The sequence below is a fragment of the Anthonomus grandis genome (assembly GCF_022605725.1).
Source record: "Anthonomus grandis grandis chromosome 1 unlocalized genomic scaffold, icAntGran1.3 Chromosome57, whole genome shotgun sequence".
Taxonomy (NCBI): Eukaryota; Metazoa; Arthropoda; class Insecta; order Coleoptera; family Curculionidae; genus Anthonomus; species Anthonomus grandis.
The window spans coordinates 70502-87783 of NW_026088431.1; the positions used below are offsets into that span (position 1 = coordinate 70502).

Here is a 17282-nt window from a genome sequence, read left to right on the forward strand (position 1 = left end):
GAAAAATAATTTTCATCTGTTAAATAATTGATAACTGTCACTTGTAAAACAATTGACAACCGTTAAATAACTTTTATCTGTCCAATACGTGAAAAACTGTTATTTGTGAAATTGTTAACAACTGTCAAATAAGTGACAGCTATTAACGGTAAAATTGTTGACAACTGTCACTTGTCAAACAGTTGACAACTGCTAACCGAAAAATAATTTTCACCTGTCAAATAATCGATAACTACCAACTGTAAAATTATTGACAACGATCACTTGCCAAATAGTTGAGAACTGTAAAATTGTTGATAACTGTCACTTGTCAAACAGTCGACAACTATCAATTGTAAAATAACTGTCATCTGTCAAATACTTGACAACTGTTCCTTGTCAAAACAGCCGCTGAATGCCGACTACTTACTCTTCCTTAACCCCGTACGGGGGCGTACCTCCCTCGCGCCTCACTGCCCTATTGAACACCTCCCGCATCTGCCGGGTGGGGTTCAACCGTTCCAGTTCCTCCCTGGTGAGGGCGAAGCCGCCCTTGTCCTCGTCGCTACAACGTTTCGGCGCCTGCTTGATTATGGTTTCCGGATCCATCACCAGGATCTTAGACCAGTTCATCATGCTGACGTCGACCTTGTCTTTGATTTTGTTCCGTAACTTGGGACGTTTAAAGATGACGTTGGGGCTGAGGGGGGTGAGGGGGCTGTTAAGTAGACAATGGGGTCGCGTTTCGTGCCCCCGGCTCTCGTTCGGGTGGACGCCACCCTCGAGATTGTCGAAGTCCAGTTTCGCGTTGTCTTTGTAACCGTATTCTTTGAGGGCGGTTTTGAATAGGGCGCGTACAAAGTCGTAATTCGGTTTATCCTGAAATTCGAAGTTCGGGAGAAAACTTTCGAGAAGAACAAGGAGGAGGAGGAGGAGGAAACTTGCCATGAACTGAAGCTGCTTGATGTAAGTCAACATGTCGACCATGAAACGGGGACAGTCCATGAAACAAACGGCGAGAAAGGCGCGCAGGTCGGCGAACGAACGATTTTTCATTTTCTCGACGAGTTCGGGTTCCTTGAGGTCGTCGATCCAGGGCAACGAGCCGGTGAGCCAATAAATCATGTTGTAAGCGAGTGACTCGAGGTCGGAGCGTCGGGACGCCATTCCCTTATGCGCGTCCCGGGAGCAGAACAAAACGGTGCCCGCGTGTGCCCTCCTCTGGTCCGAGCTCAATTCCCGGTGCTCCCCGTTGGTTAAAATGTATTTTTTGGCCAGGCCGTAGTCCAGAAGATAAACCGGATCGCCTGCATCGAATTTATACAAAAATCTAGTAACATGCAATGGGAACAACCTCATGAAAAACCAAAGAAACCAATGACACCTTTAACCTAAATTCAAATTTTGATGCAAATAAAGTATAGAAATCAAACTCCAGTTGCTTGGAATAAGGCAATGATTAGTCCAGGCAGTCATTTCCAGGCACATTCGAGCCCTAAGAACGTGATTGTTGGACGTTTCTTCCCTATAAAGTAGAATTCAAACTTCAATTGCTTGGAATAAGGAAATTATTTATTCCAGGCTGGATATTTCCAGGATTTCAGATTTGGAAAAGTTACTATATTTGTACGAAACTCTTATAGGAATCATCTGCTTTTTATTTCACGAAAATCCATCAATAATTTATTGAGATATTGGACTTTGAAGTTAGTCCTCACCTTGAAGACCAAACGTTTTCCTTGGACCCAACTGCACATAAAGCTGGATATTTCCAAGATTTTAGTTTGGATCCACTTGAAATCTACCATATTTCTTCAGAACTCATATAGGAATCAACTGCTTTTTATTTCATGGAAATCCATCAATAATTTTTCGAGATATTGGACTTTGAAGTGAGTGGTCACCTTGAAGACCAAACGTCCTCCTTGGACGCCACTGCACGTAAAGCTGGATATTTCCAAGATTTTAATTTGGATCCACTTGAAATCTACCATATTTCTTCAGAACTCATATAGGAATCAACTGCTTTTTATTTCATGGAAATTCATCAATAATTTTTCGAGATATTGGACTTTGAAGTGAGTGGTCACTTTGAAGACCAAACGTCTTCCTTGGACGCCACTGCACACAAAGCCGGATATTTCCAAGATTTTAGGTTGGATCCACTTGAAATCTACCAAATTTCTTCAGAACTCATATAGGAATCAACTGCTTTTTATTTCATGAAAATCCATCAATAATTTTTTGAGATATTGGACTTTGAAGTGAGTGGTCACCTTGAAGACCAAACGTCTTCTTTGGACGCCACTGCACATAAAGCTGGATATTTCCGAGATTTTAGGTTGGATCCACTTGAAATCTACCATATTTCTTCAGAACTCATATAGGAATCAACTGCTTTTTATTTCATGGAAATCCATCAATAAATTTCTGAGATATTGGACTTTGAAGTGAGTGGTCACCTTGAAGACCAAACGTCTTCCTTGGACGCCACTGCACACAAAGCTGGATATTTCCAAGATTTTAATTTGGATCTACTTGAAATCTACAATATTTGTTCAGAACTCTTATAGGAATCAACTGCTTTTTATTTCATGGAAATCCATCAATAATTTTTTGAGATATTGGACTTTGAAGTGAGTGGTCACCTTGAAGACCAAACGTCTTCCTTGGACCCCACTGCACGCAAAGCTGGATAATTCCGAGATTTTAGTTTGGATCCACTTAAAATCTACCATATTTCTTCAGAACTCATATAGGAATCAACTGCTTTTTATTTCATGAAAATCCATGAATACATTTTTGAGATATTGGACTTTGAAGTGAGTGGTCACTTTGAAGACCAAACGTCTTCCTTGGACGCCACTGCACACAAAGCCGGATATTTCCAAGATTTTAGTTTAAATCCACTTGAAATCTACCAAATTTCTTCAGAACTCATATAGGAATCAACTGCTTTTTATTTCATGGAAATCCATCAATAATTTTTCGAGATATTGGACTTTGAAGTGAGTGGTCACTTTGAAGACCAAACGTCTTCCTTGGACGCCACTGCACACAAAGCCGGATATTTCCGAGATTTTAGGTTGGATCCACTTGAAATCTACCAAATTTCTTCAGAACTCATATAGGAATCAACTGCTTTTTATTTCATGGAAATCCATCAATAAATTTCTGAGATATTGGACTTTGAAGTAAGTGGTCACTTTGAAGACCAAACGTCTTCCTTGGACCCCACTGCACGCAAAGCTGGATAATTCCGAGATTTTAGTTTGGATCCACTTAAAATCTACCATATTTCTTCAGAACTCATATAGGAATCAACTGCTTTTTATTTCATGGAAATCCATCAATAATTTTTTGAGATATTGGACTTTGAAGTGAGTGGTCACCTTGAAGACCAAACGTCTTCCTTGGACCCCACTGCACGCAAAGCTGGATAATTCCGAGATTTTAGGTTGGATCCACTTGAAATCTACCATATTTCTTCAGAACTCATATAGGAATCAACTGCTTTTTATTTCACGAAAATCCAACAATAATTTATTGAGATATTGGACCTTGAAGCGAGTGGTCACCTTGAAGACCAAACGTCTTCCTTGGACGCCACTGCACATAAAGCTGGATAATTCCGAGATTTTAGGTTGGATCCACTTGAAATTTACAGTATTTGTACAGAACTCATATAGGAATCAACTGCTTTTTATTTCATGGAAATCCATCAATAATTTTTCGAGATATTGGACTTTGAAGTGAGTGGTCACTTTGAAGACCAAACGTCTTCCTTGGACGCCACTGCACATAAAGCTGGATATTTCCGAGATTTTAGGTTGGATCCACTTGAAATCTACCATATTTCTTCAGAACTCATATAGGAATCAACTGCTTTTTATTTCATGGAAATCCATCAATAAATTTCTGAGATATTGGACTTTGAAGTGAGTGGTCACCTTGAAGACCAAACGTCTTCCTTGGACGCCACTGCACACAAAGCCGGATATTTCCGAGATTTTAGGTTGGATCCACTTGAAATCTACCATATTTCTTCAGAACTCATATAGGAATCAACTGCTTTTTATTTCATGGAAATCCATCAATAAATTTCTGAGATATTGGACTTTGAAGTGAGTGGTCACCTTAAAGACCAAACGTCTTCCTTGGACCCAACTGCACATAAAGCAGGATATTTCCAAGATTCTAATTTGGATCCACTTGAAATCTACAATATTTGTTCAGAACTCTTATAGGAATCAACTGCTTTTTATTTAATGGAAATCCATCAATATTTTTTTGAGATATTGGACTTTGAAGTGAGTGCTCACCTTGAAGACCAAACCTGTTTCTTGCAGCACACAAATCTGATTCTCAAGGTAAAGAAGTCAACTCCGCGTTATTTGCCGATGACACACATATTTTTATAAGCCCTATCGCCCCTCAGAAGTTTAAAAACGTTCTATTATTATTCAAAAAACTATCATCAAAAAAGTTCTTATTTTTGAACAATTCAATATCGCAAAGTACCAACTTCACTCATAGGAACAACGATGAGACTGTCCACGATTCCTTAAGTCTAAGTATGGAACAGAAATTACACCTTGTAGAGCTCTTTTATTGAAAGGAAGCATCTGACCAACGAAAACTGGAATATGGATGCTACTTTTCAACAGTAGCTCAAAGCCAAACCTCAATCCAGATTTCCGGAGCCAACTGATAGAGGTAAAGTATTAAAGAATCTTAAAGAGGTTTAGTAAGAGATCATCCAGAGACCAAGGTCAATTCTCAGCATATGCGCCATGATTGTTGAAAAAGTGCCCTACAACAAACAAGGATTCTAAGGGCCCGAAAGATCTACCGAATTAGCACCAGTTGAACCTGTACACTTTATGAGGAAAAAATGGGATGCTCGACAAATTGTTGATTTTTTCAAGGCGTTTGATAACCCGATTAGGGAGAAGGTATTTCTTAATATTACAATTTTCTGGACGATTGATGAATATATACTTTTAATTTTGTCACTTTTTAAAAAAAAATTATTTATCAAGATAAACGCACCTTTACAATTAAAAACAGCCCTGAAGAGGTGATAACTAAGGCCCACTTACCATCGAAAACGCTTTCCTCCTTTTCCTCTTCCTCCTCCTGCTCCTCCTCCTCGTCCTGGTCATCCTCGAACGAATCCTCCCTAATATAATAACACTTCTGCGCCAACGGGCGCAGGTTCCTTTTGGTCCTCCCATTTTGTACTACGGCCGACCTCAATTTCCTGAGGCACCTCCTGGGACTCGATTTCCCGTGGCGCACCACCCCCCTCCTCTTCCTCCCGCCTTTCTTATTATACTTCCCGCAGGGTTTCGAGGAGGAGGAGGAGGAGGGTTTGGCCAACATAATGTTGGAGGCCTTAATGTCGCAGTGCACGTAGCCCTGACTGTGGATGTACTCCAAAGTGTCGATTATTCGGGAGGCTATTACTAGCACGGTTTTATAGTTAAAAGTGTGCTTTTCTTTCAGTATGGCCTCGAGGTCTTTATGGTATTTAGGGAGGATGAGGAAGCGGTACTTTTGATCTTTGGAGTGGTGCGAACCGGAGGCTACGAAGTGGGGCATGCCCAGGAAGGGCAAGTGGTGATCGGCCCTCCACTTATTGACTGAAAACGTTTCGAGGGTTATAGTAGTAGTAGTAGTATTTATTAATAATAATATACATACAATGCATTATTACAAGTCAAGTCACTTACTTACAAATAAAGATAAAAGATTGAATACAAATTAACAAGTTTTGCCCAAAAGCATGATAAAATATAACATCTGATCACAATATTTGCACTAAACCTAAAACACTTAACATACATTCTTATTGAGACGATATTAACATATAAGATTAAAATTAAAATTGGGATGAGAAGTACTCCTCAAATAAGTAGAATGCACCCCTCAAAAAAACTGCGGAAGGCTAAGAGATTTAATGTTTGTTGGAAGACAATTATGAAATTTTGGTGCAAAGTATCTGGTTCCATTTCTTGATCTCTCAAGCCGGCTAAACTCAGGCACTAGCTCATTACAATTCCTAGTTTCATAATTATGAAAATGTAGGTGGGTTCTATAGTGATCCAGATTTTGGTGAACACGCAACAGGCACTGCATAATGTACACGGACGGCAAAGTTAATATTTTAAGCTTCCGAAAAGATTCCCTACAGTCATCTCGGTAACCGCCTAGTGGCGGTTAAATCAACACTGGAGTCCAACCGACGATATGATCTGGAGCTGGAGTGTGAAGCTATTTGGGTCTCAATCAAGTCCAGCACTGGAGAGAACGTATTAGTGTGTTGTGTCTATATTCCACCTGGATGTGATTATTCAATGACAACTTTTATAAGTGGTTTGGTTAGGTTTGAAAATGTGTTGCAGAGTAGTTCTGTCCTGATCGTTGGAGACTTCAACATGTCAACGGTAAGTTGGCGTACAATTATTAATGAATCGTTCTTTGAGTCAGTCCAATCTGGGAACAAGTTTTCGGAAGTTCTTGACATGTTTTCTTATCTTGAATTTAAACAATATAATTTTTTGAAAAACTATAAAAGTAAAATACTAGATTTAGTTCTTTGTAATAGAGGCTTAGTAAGTAATCTACAACAATCTCTTAGCTGTTTAGTTAAAGAAAATGCTAACCATAAAGCAATTGAATTTGCTTGGTCAGTTTCTTGCACGAGACCTCTCCGAGCCTCAAATAATAATAAAATATATAACTTTAAAAAAGCTAATTTCGATAACATAAATCAATCCTTATCAGAAATCAATTGGAGTCAATGTTTAACGGGCGCTCACGTAGATGTCCTGGTGGACCAGTTTTATCACAAAATAGAACTAATTATAGAAAAATTAGTTCCGGTGCGTAGAGTTAAAGGCAACTTTCCTATCTATTTTCGTTTCGAAACAATCGCAGTAATAAAAGAAAAAATCAAACTCCATAAAAAATATAAAATATACAGTGATCGAGCTTCATACGATCGATTTTGTGAGCTTAGAACCCTATCTAAACAAATGATAAAAAATGACTATAAAGAGTATATAAATAGCATAGAATCCAACATTTTGGAAAATACAAAGAAATTTTGGGGTTTTGTTGGCAATAAGAGAAAAAACAATGTGTCTAATCCACACGCCGTAAAATTAGGTAATATTTCTGCAAAAGGTGGCAGGGATGTAAGCAATTTGTTTGCTCAATCTTTTAAGAGTGTTTATAATACATCAAATCCAGTTATTTTTAATAAAAGTAATATTAAAATATACGAAATTTCAGAAAATAAAATCCTTGAGATATGTAAAAATTTAGATGTAAATAAAAGTCCTGGGCCAGATAATATTCCACCTATCTTGGTAAGGAACTGCGCAAATAGCTTGGTCAAGCCACTAGGCGTTATATTCAATAAGTCGTTAAGATCAGGAGTTTTTCCTCAAAAATTTTGTAAAAATTCTAACTTCAAATTTTGTTGGGTGAAAGAAATGAAAGTTTTCATAAAGAGGGACGAGAATAGCAAAGCCATTAATATTATTAATGAGCACACTCTGTCTTCCTTGCTAGCATCACTATAAACCATATCTTCTAATTAGTACTTTTGTAATTTCTTGTGCCAACTTACAACTTTTCTTTTTTTTAATGACTTCGTCTCAGCAATTTTTTATTTACTACCAAAACACCAGAGGCCTTAGGACAAAGACAGTAGACTTTTATCAGTCTGCCTGCACCTGTCTATACGACTGTATCTCAATAACCGAGTCTTGGTTAAATCCCAACGTTCTGGACTCGGAGCTGTTTCCTGACAACTATAATGTTTTTAGACTTGATAGGAACGCTAACATTAGTGGCAAAAGTGATGGTGGCGGTGTCTTATTGGCGATTCGTGACGTATACCACACGGAACTTGTCTCTAAGTGGTGTAATTATAACACAATAATCGAAGACATATGGGTGAGCGTTACTATAGAGGGGGGCAGAAAATTATTTTTATGCACTGTTTATATTCCACCTCATGCGGCAGTAAATAACTATCTAAACTTTTTGTCTAAACTAGAAAATATTATAAGCACTAATATTAATAGTTATTTTTTAATAATGGGTGACTTTAATCTACCTAATTTAATATGGTCACAAAAACCGAATGTTAAGGATTTATTGCCTATCAACGCCACTGATCCTTGCAGCAAAGCATTTTCTGATGCTTTTTACTTTAATAATCTAAAGCAATTTAATCACGTCTTCAATGCTCGTGATAAAATTCTGGATCTTATTATTTCTAATTCTACAAAAGTTATTGTAAATAAAAGTATGGATCCATTTGTGCCTGAAGATAGCCATCACATGTCTTTGGATATAAATGTTAATTTAATATCGGAGAAAAACATTATTAGTAATTCATATACCAAGTTAAAATTTAATAATGCCAATTACGACACTATCAATGAAATTATTAATTCTACTCATTGGGACAAATTATTTTTATCTAAAGATGTAAATATTAACATTGCATGTTTTTATACTGTTTTAGATAACATTGTTATTAACCACATCCCTAGAATTAAGATCAATAAGGGACAATACCCTCTATGGTTTTCCAAACACACAATCTATCTAATTAAAAATAAACAAAAGGCACATAAAATGTGGAAACTGTACCAAAGACAATCTGATTACGACAACTTTTCAAATTTACGCAAAACAGTAAAGATTAATATACGCAATGATTACAAAGATTATATTTATAAAATAGAAATAAACATTGTCAAAGACGTTAAATATTTCTGGTCATTTTTTCACAACAAAAAAAACACTAAAAGCTTACCAATAAAAATGAAATTTAATGATCAGGAAGCTTCGAATTGTGTTGACATTAGTGAACTCTTTTCTAAGTATTTTAGTGGAGTATTTGAACCTTCTGATACACCAACTTTAATTGAGCCTAGTCAATGTCAAGAATGTTTTGTAGTTAACAATATTGATATAAATGACATTAAATCCGCACTTATATCTATGGATCCTAAAAAGGGACCTGGTCCAGACGGCTTTCCTTCATTTTTTTTGAAGTCTTGTCCTAGCTTGTGCGAGCCTTTGCATATTTTGTATAATCAATCTTTATCCAGCGGCATTTTTCCTAATATTTGGAAAACAGCTCAAATTGTGCCAGTATTTAAATCTGGAGAAAAAACTTATGTACGGAATTACAGGCCTATTTCCCTACTTAGTCACTTTGGTAAACTTTTTGAATCTTTGTTGTTAAAACAATTATTCTTTAAGGTCAAAGAAGCTATTGATGTTAACCAACATGGCTTTTTCCAAAAAAGATCGGTAATAACCAACTTAATACCATTTATTCAGAGTATAAACGAAAGTATGGATAGTGGTCTGGAAACTTGTGCCGTGTACACTGACTTTTCCAAGGCTTTTGATAAGGTACATCATCCTACACTTTTCGTGAAGTTGGAGAATTTCGGTGTGCACGGGGCCCTGCTCAAACTCATTAAAAGTTATCTAACAAATCGCTCTCAGTACGTTGTCGTAAATGGAGTAAAGTCTTCTTGTACAACCGTAACTTCAGGAGTACCGCAAGGTTCTCATTTGGGACCGATTTTGTTCTCAATTTTTTTAAATGACATTGGTCAATGTTTCTTTACCTGTAGATATCTTGCATATGCAGATGACCTAAAAATCTTTACAACAATCAAGAAGGTATCAGATTTTCGTGCCCTGCAATCTGATCTTGCAAATTTTGAAAGGTACTGTACCTTAAATAAATTATTTATTAATCCAGAAAAATGTCATTCTATACTTTTTAGCAGAAAACTATCTCAGACACAAAACAAATGTGATGTCTATCTCGGGGGCACTATCCTGAAGTATGTGGAGTTTATTAAGGATTTAGGTGTGACGTTGGATTCCAGACTGCTCTTCGACGTTCATATAGAAAACATTGTTCAGAAAGCTCTAAAAAATCTAGGTTTTATAACTCGAATTACAAAGGGTTTTAGTAATCAATCATCATTAATATTATTATATAATGCGTTCGTTAAACCTACTATAGAATATGCGACAGTGGCTTGGAATCCGATGTATCACAAATATATTGACCAAATTGAAAGAGTTCAACGAAAGTTTGTAAATATAGTAAATTTTCGCTTTAATAGACAGAGACATTTTTTTACTTACTATGATAACTTAAAATTTTATGGTATGAAGCCCTTAGAGAGTCGTAGAAACAATTTTGATTTAATATTGATTTATAAAATTATTAATAATTTAATAGACTGCCCTTTCTGTCTGGAAAATTTACATATCAACGTTAATCCTTACATTTTGCGTAATAGATCGACCTTTAGCATCTCAAGATATTCTTCAAACTATTTGTCTAACTCTCCATTGTTCAGATGCGCCCGTAGTTTTAATAATTTTCAAGAAACTAATTTGAATGATGATATATTTTTCTCCAGTATGGCTTCATTTAAGCGATACTTAAAAAATTCTACCTAATTTCGTAAATAACGATAAATATTGTCCTTTTTTTCCCTATTGTCATTATTCATATGTATATATGCTTCTTTATTGTTTATAAGAGTTACTATTAAATAAGTTAGTTTGGTTTATATTGCTTGGTGTATTTGTTAGGTTTGGTGAAAATGTAATGTAATGCTGGCAAAGCGCTTACTTGTATTTAAATTCATAAGATACTTTGTGCTTTCCTGTTATTGGATTGCTTAGTCTATCTGTAGGAGAGCCTTGTACTTAAATAAATAAATAAATAAATAAATAAAAATGGAAATTAAGCGAAATTTCACCAATTTTTAAAAATGGTGATAGGGAAGACGTGACAAACTATCGGCCCATTAGCAAGTTATGCATTTTTGGCAAAATCCTGGAAAAAATTATGTACGACACAATTTTTCCGAGTGTAAAACATAGAATTATTCAAGAACAGCATAGTTTTTACCCTAAAAGATCTCTTGAAACAAATCTACTATGCTTTTCAGAATTTGTCACTAAAACAATAGATAACAAAGGTCAAGTGGATGTGATGGACTTCAGTAAAGCATTCGACAAAATTGATCCTGAAATATTAATACAAAGGCTTGAAGAAGTCGATGTTGATCCTGCAATAATTAGATTATCCTGTTCCTATAATACAGGTAGAAAAAGTAGAGTAACTATTGATGGCCATAAATCCGAGTGGTTTGACATAACATCAGGTGTACCGCAAGGCAGTCACCTGGGTCCGTTGTTTTTTATAATATATATAAATTCAATAAAAAAATGTTTCAAACACTGTAAAATATTACTTTTTGCAGATGATTTGAAAATCTACTTAAAAATCGCCTCAAAATCCAACAAGACCTTTTGCGCCTTGAACAATACTGTCAGAAAAATCGTCTCTTTCTAAATTCTGCAAAGTGCTTTTGTATTTCTTTTACAAAAAATATTACCAAAATAATATCGCCTTACTCTATAAATAGCAGTAATCTGAAAGGAGTTGTACAGATTAGAGATCTGGGAGTAATCCTGGATGAAAAATGGACTTTTAAATCTCACATTGAGCGAGTGATATGCGAGTCCAATAAGATGGCTGGTTTCATAAAAAGAAATTCAACGGATTTTAAAAACCCAAATTCAATTATCTCCTTATATAATGCTTTTGTCCTCAGTAAACTTTCTTTTGCCTCAGTAATATGGAATCCGAAGTACAATGTAGACATTACGCGCCTAGAGCGGGTACAAAATAGGTTTCTAAAATATCTAGGATTTAAGACCAATATGCCAATATACAACCATAATTATACCATTATACGAGCCAAATTTAAATTTTTAACTCTTGAATACAGAAGAAATATCACAGATCTTTTTACGCTTTATAAAATAGTAAATTGTCACGTCGATTTACATTATCTTCTATCTCACATTAATATACGGATACCAAGGCAAAATGCAAGAAACCGAGACTTGTTTGCAGCTGATTTTTATCGAACCAACGTAGGACAGAACTCTCCACTTTCTAGAATTCAAAATGTTTTTAATTTTTACAACAATTTTCTGAATTCGGATATTTTTGGAACGCCGATAGGATCCTACAAACGCCAATTAAAAACCTACTTTTTAAAAAAGATAGAATAATTTTATTTTTGTTTATTTAATTCAGAACTTGTAACAGTTTACGCTCTATTTAATCTCATTAGTGTATTCATTTAAATTTCCCTTTTCTTTTTGATTGTATCTACACACGTAACATGTAAATTTAAGACAACGTTTGGTAAACCTATCATAAGTTTGTTATATATACACAGTGGATGCTTTTTTGGTACTTGTGTACTGTTCGCAACCTGAACTTGTAATAAATAAATAAATAAATAAACCCTGACCAGTCACAATACGAATACACTTTCTCTGCAGCCCAAATACTTTATCTATATGGCAGGAATGACCCCATGTCAGTATGGCATAAGTTAGCTGTGAGTGAAAACTACTATGATATGCTGTAAGTAAGACCTGCAAGGAAGTAATTCCCGCCAGATTTCTAAAGAGGAATAACAGACTGGACAGTTTGACTATATGTTGTTCCCAAGTCAATCCTGGATCAAGATGAACACCAAGAAACTTAGCCTCATCTGAACAGCTTCCAAAAGCAGGACGCTCAGTCAATGTATTGTGCCGCAAAGTAAAATTAAGTGTTTGTGACTTTGAACTATTGAGAGAAAGACGACGATTTGCCAAGAACCATTGAAAGAGGTTATTCTCCGGGGTCTGGAGATCTAAATTAATGATATTTGAAGGGTGATAACTTTGATAGTAAGTTGTGTCGTCAACAAACAGAACAGTGCTAACAGAGCCCCCCTGTGAAAAGGCCAGATCATTTATGTAGATAAGAAATAGTATGGGTCCCAAGACGGACCCCTGTGGAACTCCATATTTCAAAGGCTTAATATCAGACTTATTCTGATTAAAGACAACAAACTGAACTCTATTCGACAGGCATCAAGCATCTTTTTTTTTCAAGTACTTTATTGTCGAAAATTTGGTACATGTACACGAATTTTATTGACAAAGCTTCAGAAAATAAATACAATCAAATCATATTTTACAAAACAAATATAAAAAATTTATACAACATATAAAATGCCTAAAAAAAAAAAAAAAAATGCAAGAGAAAATGTTACAAACAAAATCTTTATAAAATAAAATACATGCATGTAGACAAAGGTAGCAGAGATAAAGGGACACATAAAGGTATGTTCAAAATTAAAATTAACAGATTAAAAGCTTAGCATCTACTACACAACATCCTCAGCCTTAAAAAAGTCTTCAATCGAATAAAAGGCTTTTAGAAGCAAATATGACTTCAGTTTACTTCAGAAACTGGCGCAAAGACTGAACACTTCTTAATTCCACGCTAATGTGATTATAAATCATTAAACCGCGATATATAAATGAATCTTTGATAGATGTAAAATGAGGAATAGGAAGGGGAATATTATTAATCTGTCTGGTAGGATAACTAATCTTAATTGCTTCCCGGTGAAAATTGTAGGCTTCCAGTTTTTTTAGAAGAATGCTATGTGTCACACAGTCAAAAGCCTTTGTGAGATCCAGGAACGAGGCCAAGGTATCAAGAAACCTTTCAAATCCTTCCAGGATATTACTTGTAAAATGGTCTATAGCTAAAGTTGTTGTCCTGTTTTTCCTGAAGCCAAATTGAGTTACTGCAAAGTGCTGATTTGACTTAAAATAGTCATTAATCTGGTTTTTTAAGATTCGTTCATGCACTTTAGACAGAATAGGTAAGAGGGAGATGGGACGATAACTATTATAGTCATCAGCAGATCCTTTACCTTTAAAAAGAGGTACAACTTTTGCAGTTTTAAATGCTGCTGGAAAAATGCCAGTGAGTATTGAGTGAGTTATATAAGGGGGGCTAGAGCCAAGTGGGCCAAATTGCTCTTAATAAGGAAGAGACTTTCTTAGAAGCAAGTGATTTCTCCGTAATTGTAATCTATTAATTATGTGATGCTTTTCGGGTATAATTAGACAAATTAGGGGGGAAAAACACTATTTCCAAGGCAAAACTAAGCGTTAGTCTGATGATGGCGAGTTACTCACCGAAACCCATCATTCTTAAAACAAGATCAGCATTTTATTTTATAAAGACGAGACATCGGTCTAAAAAAGTAACTTCCCTATTAACCATTCACGGACATATTGCTCTTATTCAAAGCCTATAATATAGAGGTACAGTTTGTACTTACTCATATCAATCTTGCCGAGCCTCAGGTAACAATTAATCTCGACAAACAGGGGTCCGCTGGTGTGCTTCTCGATTTTGGCCACATATTCGGGTCCGTTTTTCTTTTTATACTCGACGGCCTCGCATATCTCCCCGAAACCCCCGATCCCGATAGTTTTGCCCAGTTTCCACTTATTGCACGCGTTATCCAGTACCACCTCCCCATTCTTTAGCTCGCCCTGACTTTGTTTCACCGATCTGTGCTTACGGGTTCTGGTGGGGGGGGCCGTTTGGGGCTCAGAAACGACCGTTCTTCGCGGCATTTTAAAACGATAAGAAATATTTGGGTTTTTAACGTACCCTCGGGTCTTATCCGGTTCGTTTTTTGTGAGACTTGAAATACAAGTCGCGGGGTTTAATGGGGTATCGAGTATCGGGGCCTACGGTACGTAGACTCTTTTTGGGACATAAATAACGTCCCAAGTGAGTTTTTACTGGTTAAATTCGTTAATTTAAAAAATAAACACTGGAACTATAAACAATTGGACGCCATTTTTGAATCGAATGACTTGACAGTTGACAGAAATGTCATCCGTCAACATTTCTCGCGCTAAGTTGGAGCAACACGATCATGTTAAAACGCGTAATTCGCACATATTAATTAAATAAAACATAAATTCACATAAAACTAATCATTTATTGCAATTTCGCTCCTTAACTCTTACTCCTGTCCTGCACCAGACCCAACAGGTGACAGTCCGCTTCCAAAAGGGTCAGATCCTTGTCATAACCCAAGAATTTCGAAGACAACTCGAGCTCCTTTATCCTTAACCTCACTATGGCCCCTCGCACATAATTACTACCGATAAAATCTTAATTAAAACCCCATTAATTCCTTATTAAAAGATTACCTGGAATTCTTTTTAGGCCTGGGGCACACACAATGAAACTTCCAACCGAAGTCTATGTACAAGTCATCGTCTACCACATGAAAGACCTTCCCGGTGACCACTTTGCCTTCGGGATCACCCAGCTAACAAAATAAAACCCTTAAAATTGCGTTTAAACATAAGGAAGGTATTTACGTCAATGAACTTGGAGTGCCTTAATAAACTGGCGAAGGTCTGCGGAGGTTCCTCCGGCGGTTTCTGGATGTCCTCGAATTTCTCGTAAGCCTGTGCGTAACCTCCCAGTTTAGGGGGCGAGGGGGGCTCGGTGGACCCGAGTCTTTTGGTGAACGACGTAAACAGGGCCGAGCCCCCTTTTATCGAGGTTAAACTGCGCTTTATGGGGCCACTAAGGAACATTTTTGTGTGTGTGGGTGTATGAAGCTTTGTTTTGGTTACGCTGACATAACCTTCAAAGTCTTCTTCTTTTCTTGTTAAATGTCAAAATGGTTCAGGGGCGTAGCAACATAATCTCTATTCTACTTCTTCTTTGATACTTGGTAGTTGATGGGTTTTACAGACTCTTCTTCTTCTTTTCTTGATAAATGTCAAAATTGTTCAGGGGCGTAGCAATATAAGTTTTATTCTTCTTCTTCTCTTCTTTTTCACAAGTTCTTAAGGTTGCTCTTTAACAAAATTGGCTGTAACTCTTTTACGACTGTAGTTAGGAGGGTGATTTAAATGGCTGTATATAGCAAAAGGTTGAGGGTTCATTTTATGTCTTTACGAATTTTTTGAGAAATCATTAGTTCCTGAGAAATCCTCCAAAATGTCACTCAACAGTTGGAAAAAAAATTGGTCTTTAACACAGTTGGCTGTAATTCTTTTACTACTTTACTTAGGAAGGTGATTTAAATGGCTGTATATAGCAAAAGGTTGAGGGTTCATTTCATGTCTTAATGAATTTCTTGAGAAATCATTATTTTCTGAGAAATCCTCCAAAATGTCACACAACAGTTGAAAAAAAAATTGGTCTTTAACACAGTTGGCTGTAATTCTTTTACTACTTTACTTAGGAAGGTGATTTAAATGGCTGTATATAGCAAAAGATTGAGGGTTCATTTCATGTCTTAATGAATTTCTTGAGAAATCATTAGTTTCTGAGAAATCCTCCAAAATGTCACTCAACAGTTGGAAAAAAAATTGGTCTTTAACACAATTGGCTATAGTTCGTTTATTACTTTACTTAGGGAGGTGATTTAAATGGCTGTATATAGCAAAAGGTTGAGGGTTCATTTCATGTCTTAATGAATTTCTTGAGAAATCATTATTTTCTGAGAAATCCTCCAAAATGTCACTCAACAGTTGGAAAAAAAATTGGTCTTTAACACAATTGGCTGTAATTCTTTTACTACTTTACTTAGGAAGGTGATTTAAATGGCTGTATATAGCAGAAGGTTAAGGGTTCATTTCATGTCTTAATGAATTTCTTGAGAAGTCATTAGTTTCTGAGAAATCCTCCAAAATGTCACTCAACAGTTGGAAAAAAATTGGTCTTTAACACAGTTGGCTGTAATTCGTTTACTGCTTTACTTAGCAAGGTGATTTAAATGGCTGTATATAGCGAAAGGTTGAGGGTTCATTTCATGTCTTAATGAATTTCTTGAGAAGTCATTAGTTTCTGAGAAATCCTCCAAAATGTCACTCAACAGTTGGAAAAAAATTGGTCTTTAACACAGTTGGCTGTAATTCGTTTACTGCTTTACTTAGCAAGGTGATTTAAATGGCTGTATATAGCGAAAGGTTGAGGGTTCATTTCATGTCTTAATGAATTTCTTGAGAAATCATTATTTTCTGAGAAATCCTTCAAAATGTCACTCAACAGTTGGAAAAAAAATTGGTCTTTAACACAATTGGCTGTAATTCGTTTACTGCTTTACTTAGGAAGGTGATTTAAATCGCTGTATATAGCGAAAGGTTGAGAGTTCATTTCATGTCTTAATGAATTTCTTGAGAAATCATTAGTTTCTGAGAAATCCTCCAAAATGTCACTCAACAGTTGGAAAAAAAATTGGTCTTTAACACAGTTGGCTGTAATTCGTTTACTGCTTTACTTAGGAAGGTGATTTAAATGGCTGTATATAGCGAAAGGTTGAGGG

The 17282-nt window shown here is 36.1% G+C and overlaps 2 protein-coding genes across 2 annotated transcripts in view; both read right to left on the reverse strand.

Moving 5' to 3' along the window:
* Positions 1 to 14781, reverse strand: part of LOC126749462 (serine/threonine-protein kinase VRK1-like) — an 18935-nt gene extending 4154 nt beyond the window's left edge. Inside the window, exons 1-4 of the mRNA XM_050459156.1 lie at positions 14259 to 14781; positions 5082 to 5624; positions 925 to 1286; positions 410 to 858 (exon numbers count right to left, since the gene is read on the reverse strand). Of these exons, the coding sequence (XP_050315113.1) occupies positions 410 to 858; positions 925 to 1286; positions 5082 to 5624; positions 14259 to 14559 (1655 nt within the window). The 5' untranslated portion in view covers positions 14560 to 14781. The remainder of the gene's footprint in view (positions 1 to 409; positions 859 to 924; positions 1287 to 5081; positions 5625 to 14258) is intronic.
* A 132-nt stretch (positions 14782 to 14913) lies between these two features.
* LOC126749464 (28S ribosomal protein S28, mitochondrial) lies at positions 14914 to 15612 on the reverse strand. The gene is made up of 3 exons (XM_050459157.1): positions 15322 to 15612; positions 15148 to 15269; positions 14914 to 15095 (listed from the first exon to the last, which is right to left on the reverse strand). Exons 1-3 carry the CDS (start codon positions 15541 to 15543, stop codon positions 14951 to 14953), a joined length of 489 nt encoding a protein of 162 aa, XP_050315114.1. The 5' UTR covers positions 15544 to 15612; the 3' UTR covers positions 14914 to 14950.
* Positions 15613 to 17282: the final 1670 nt, after the last annotated feature.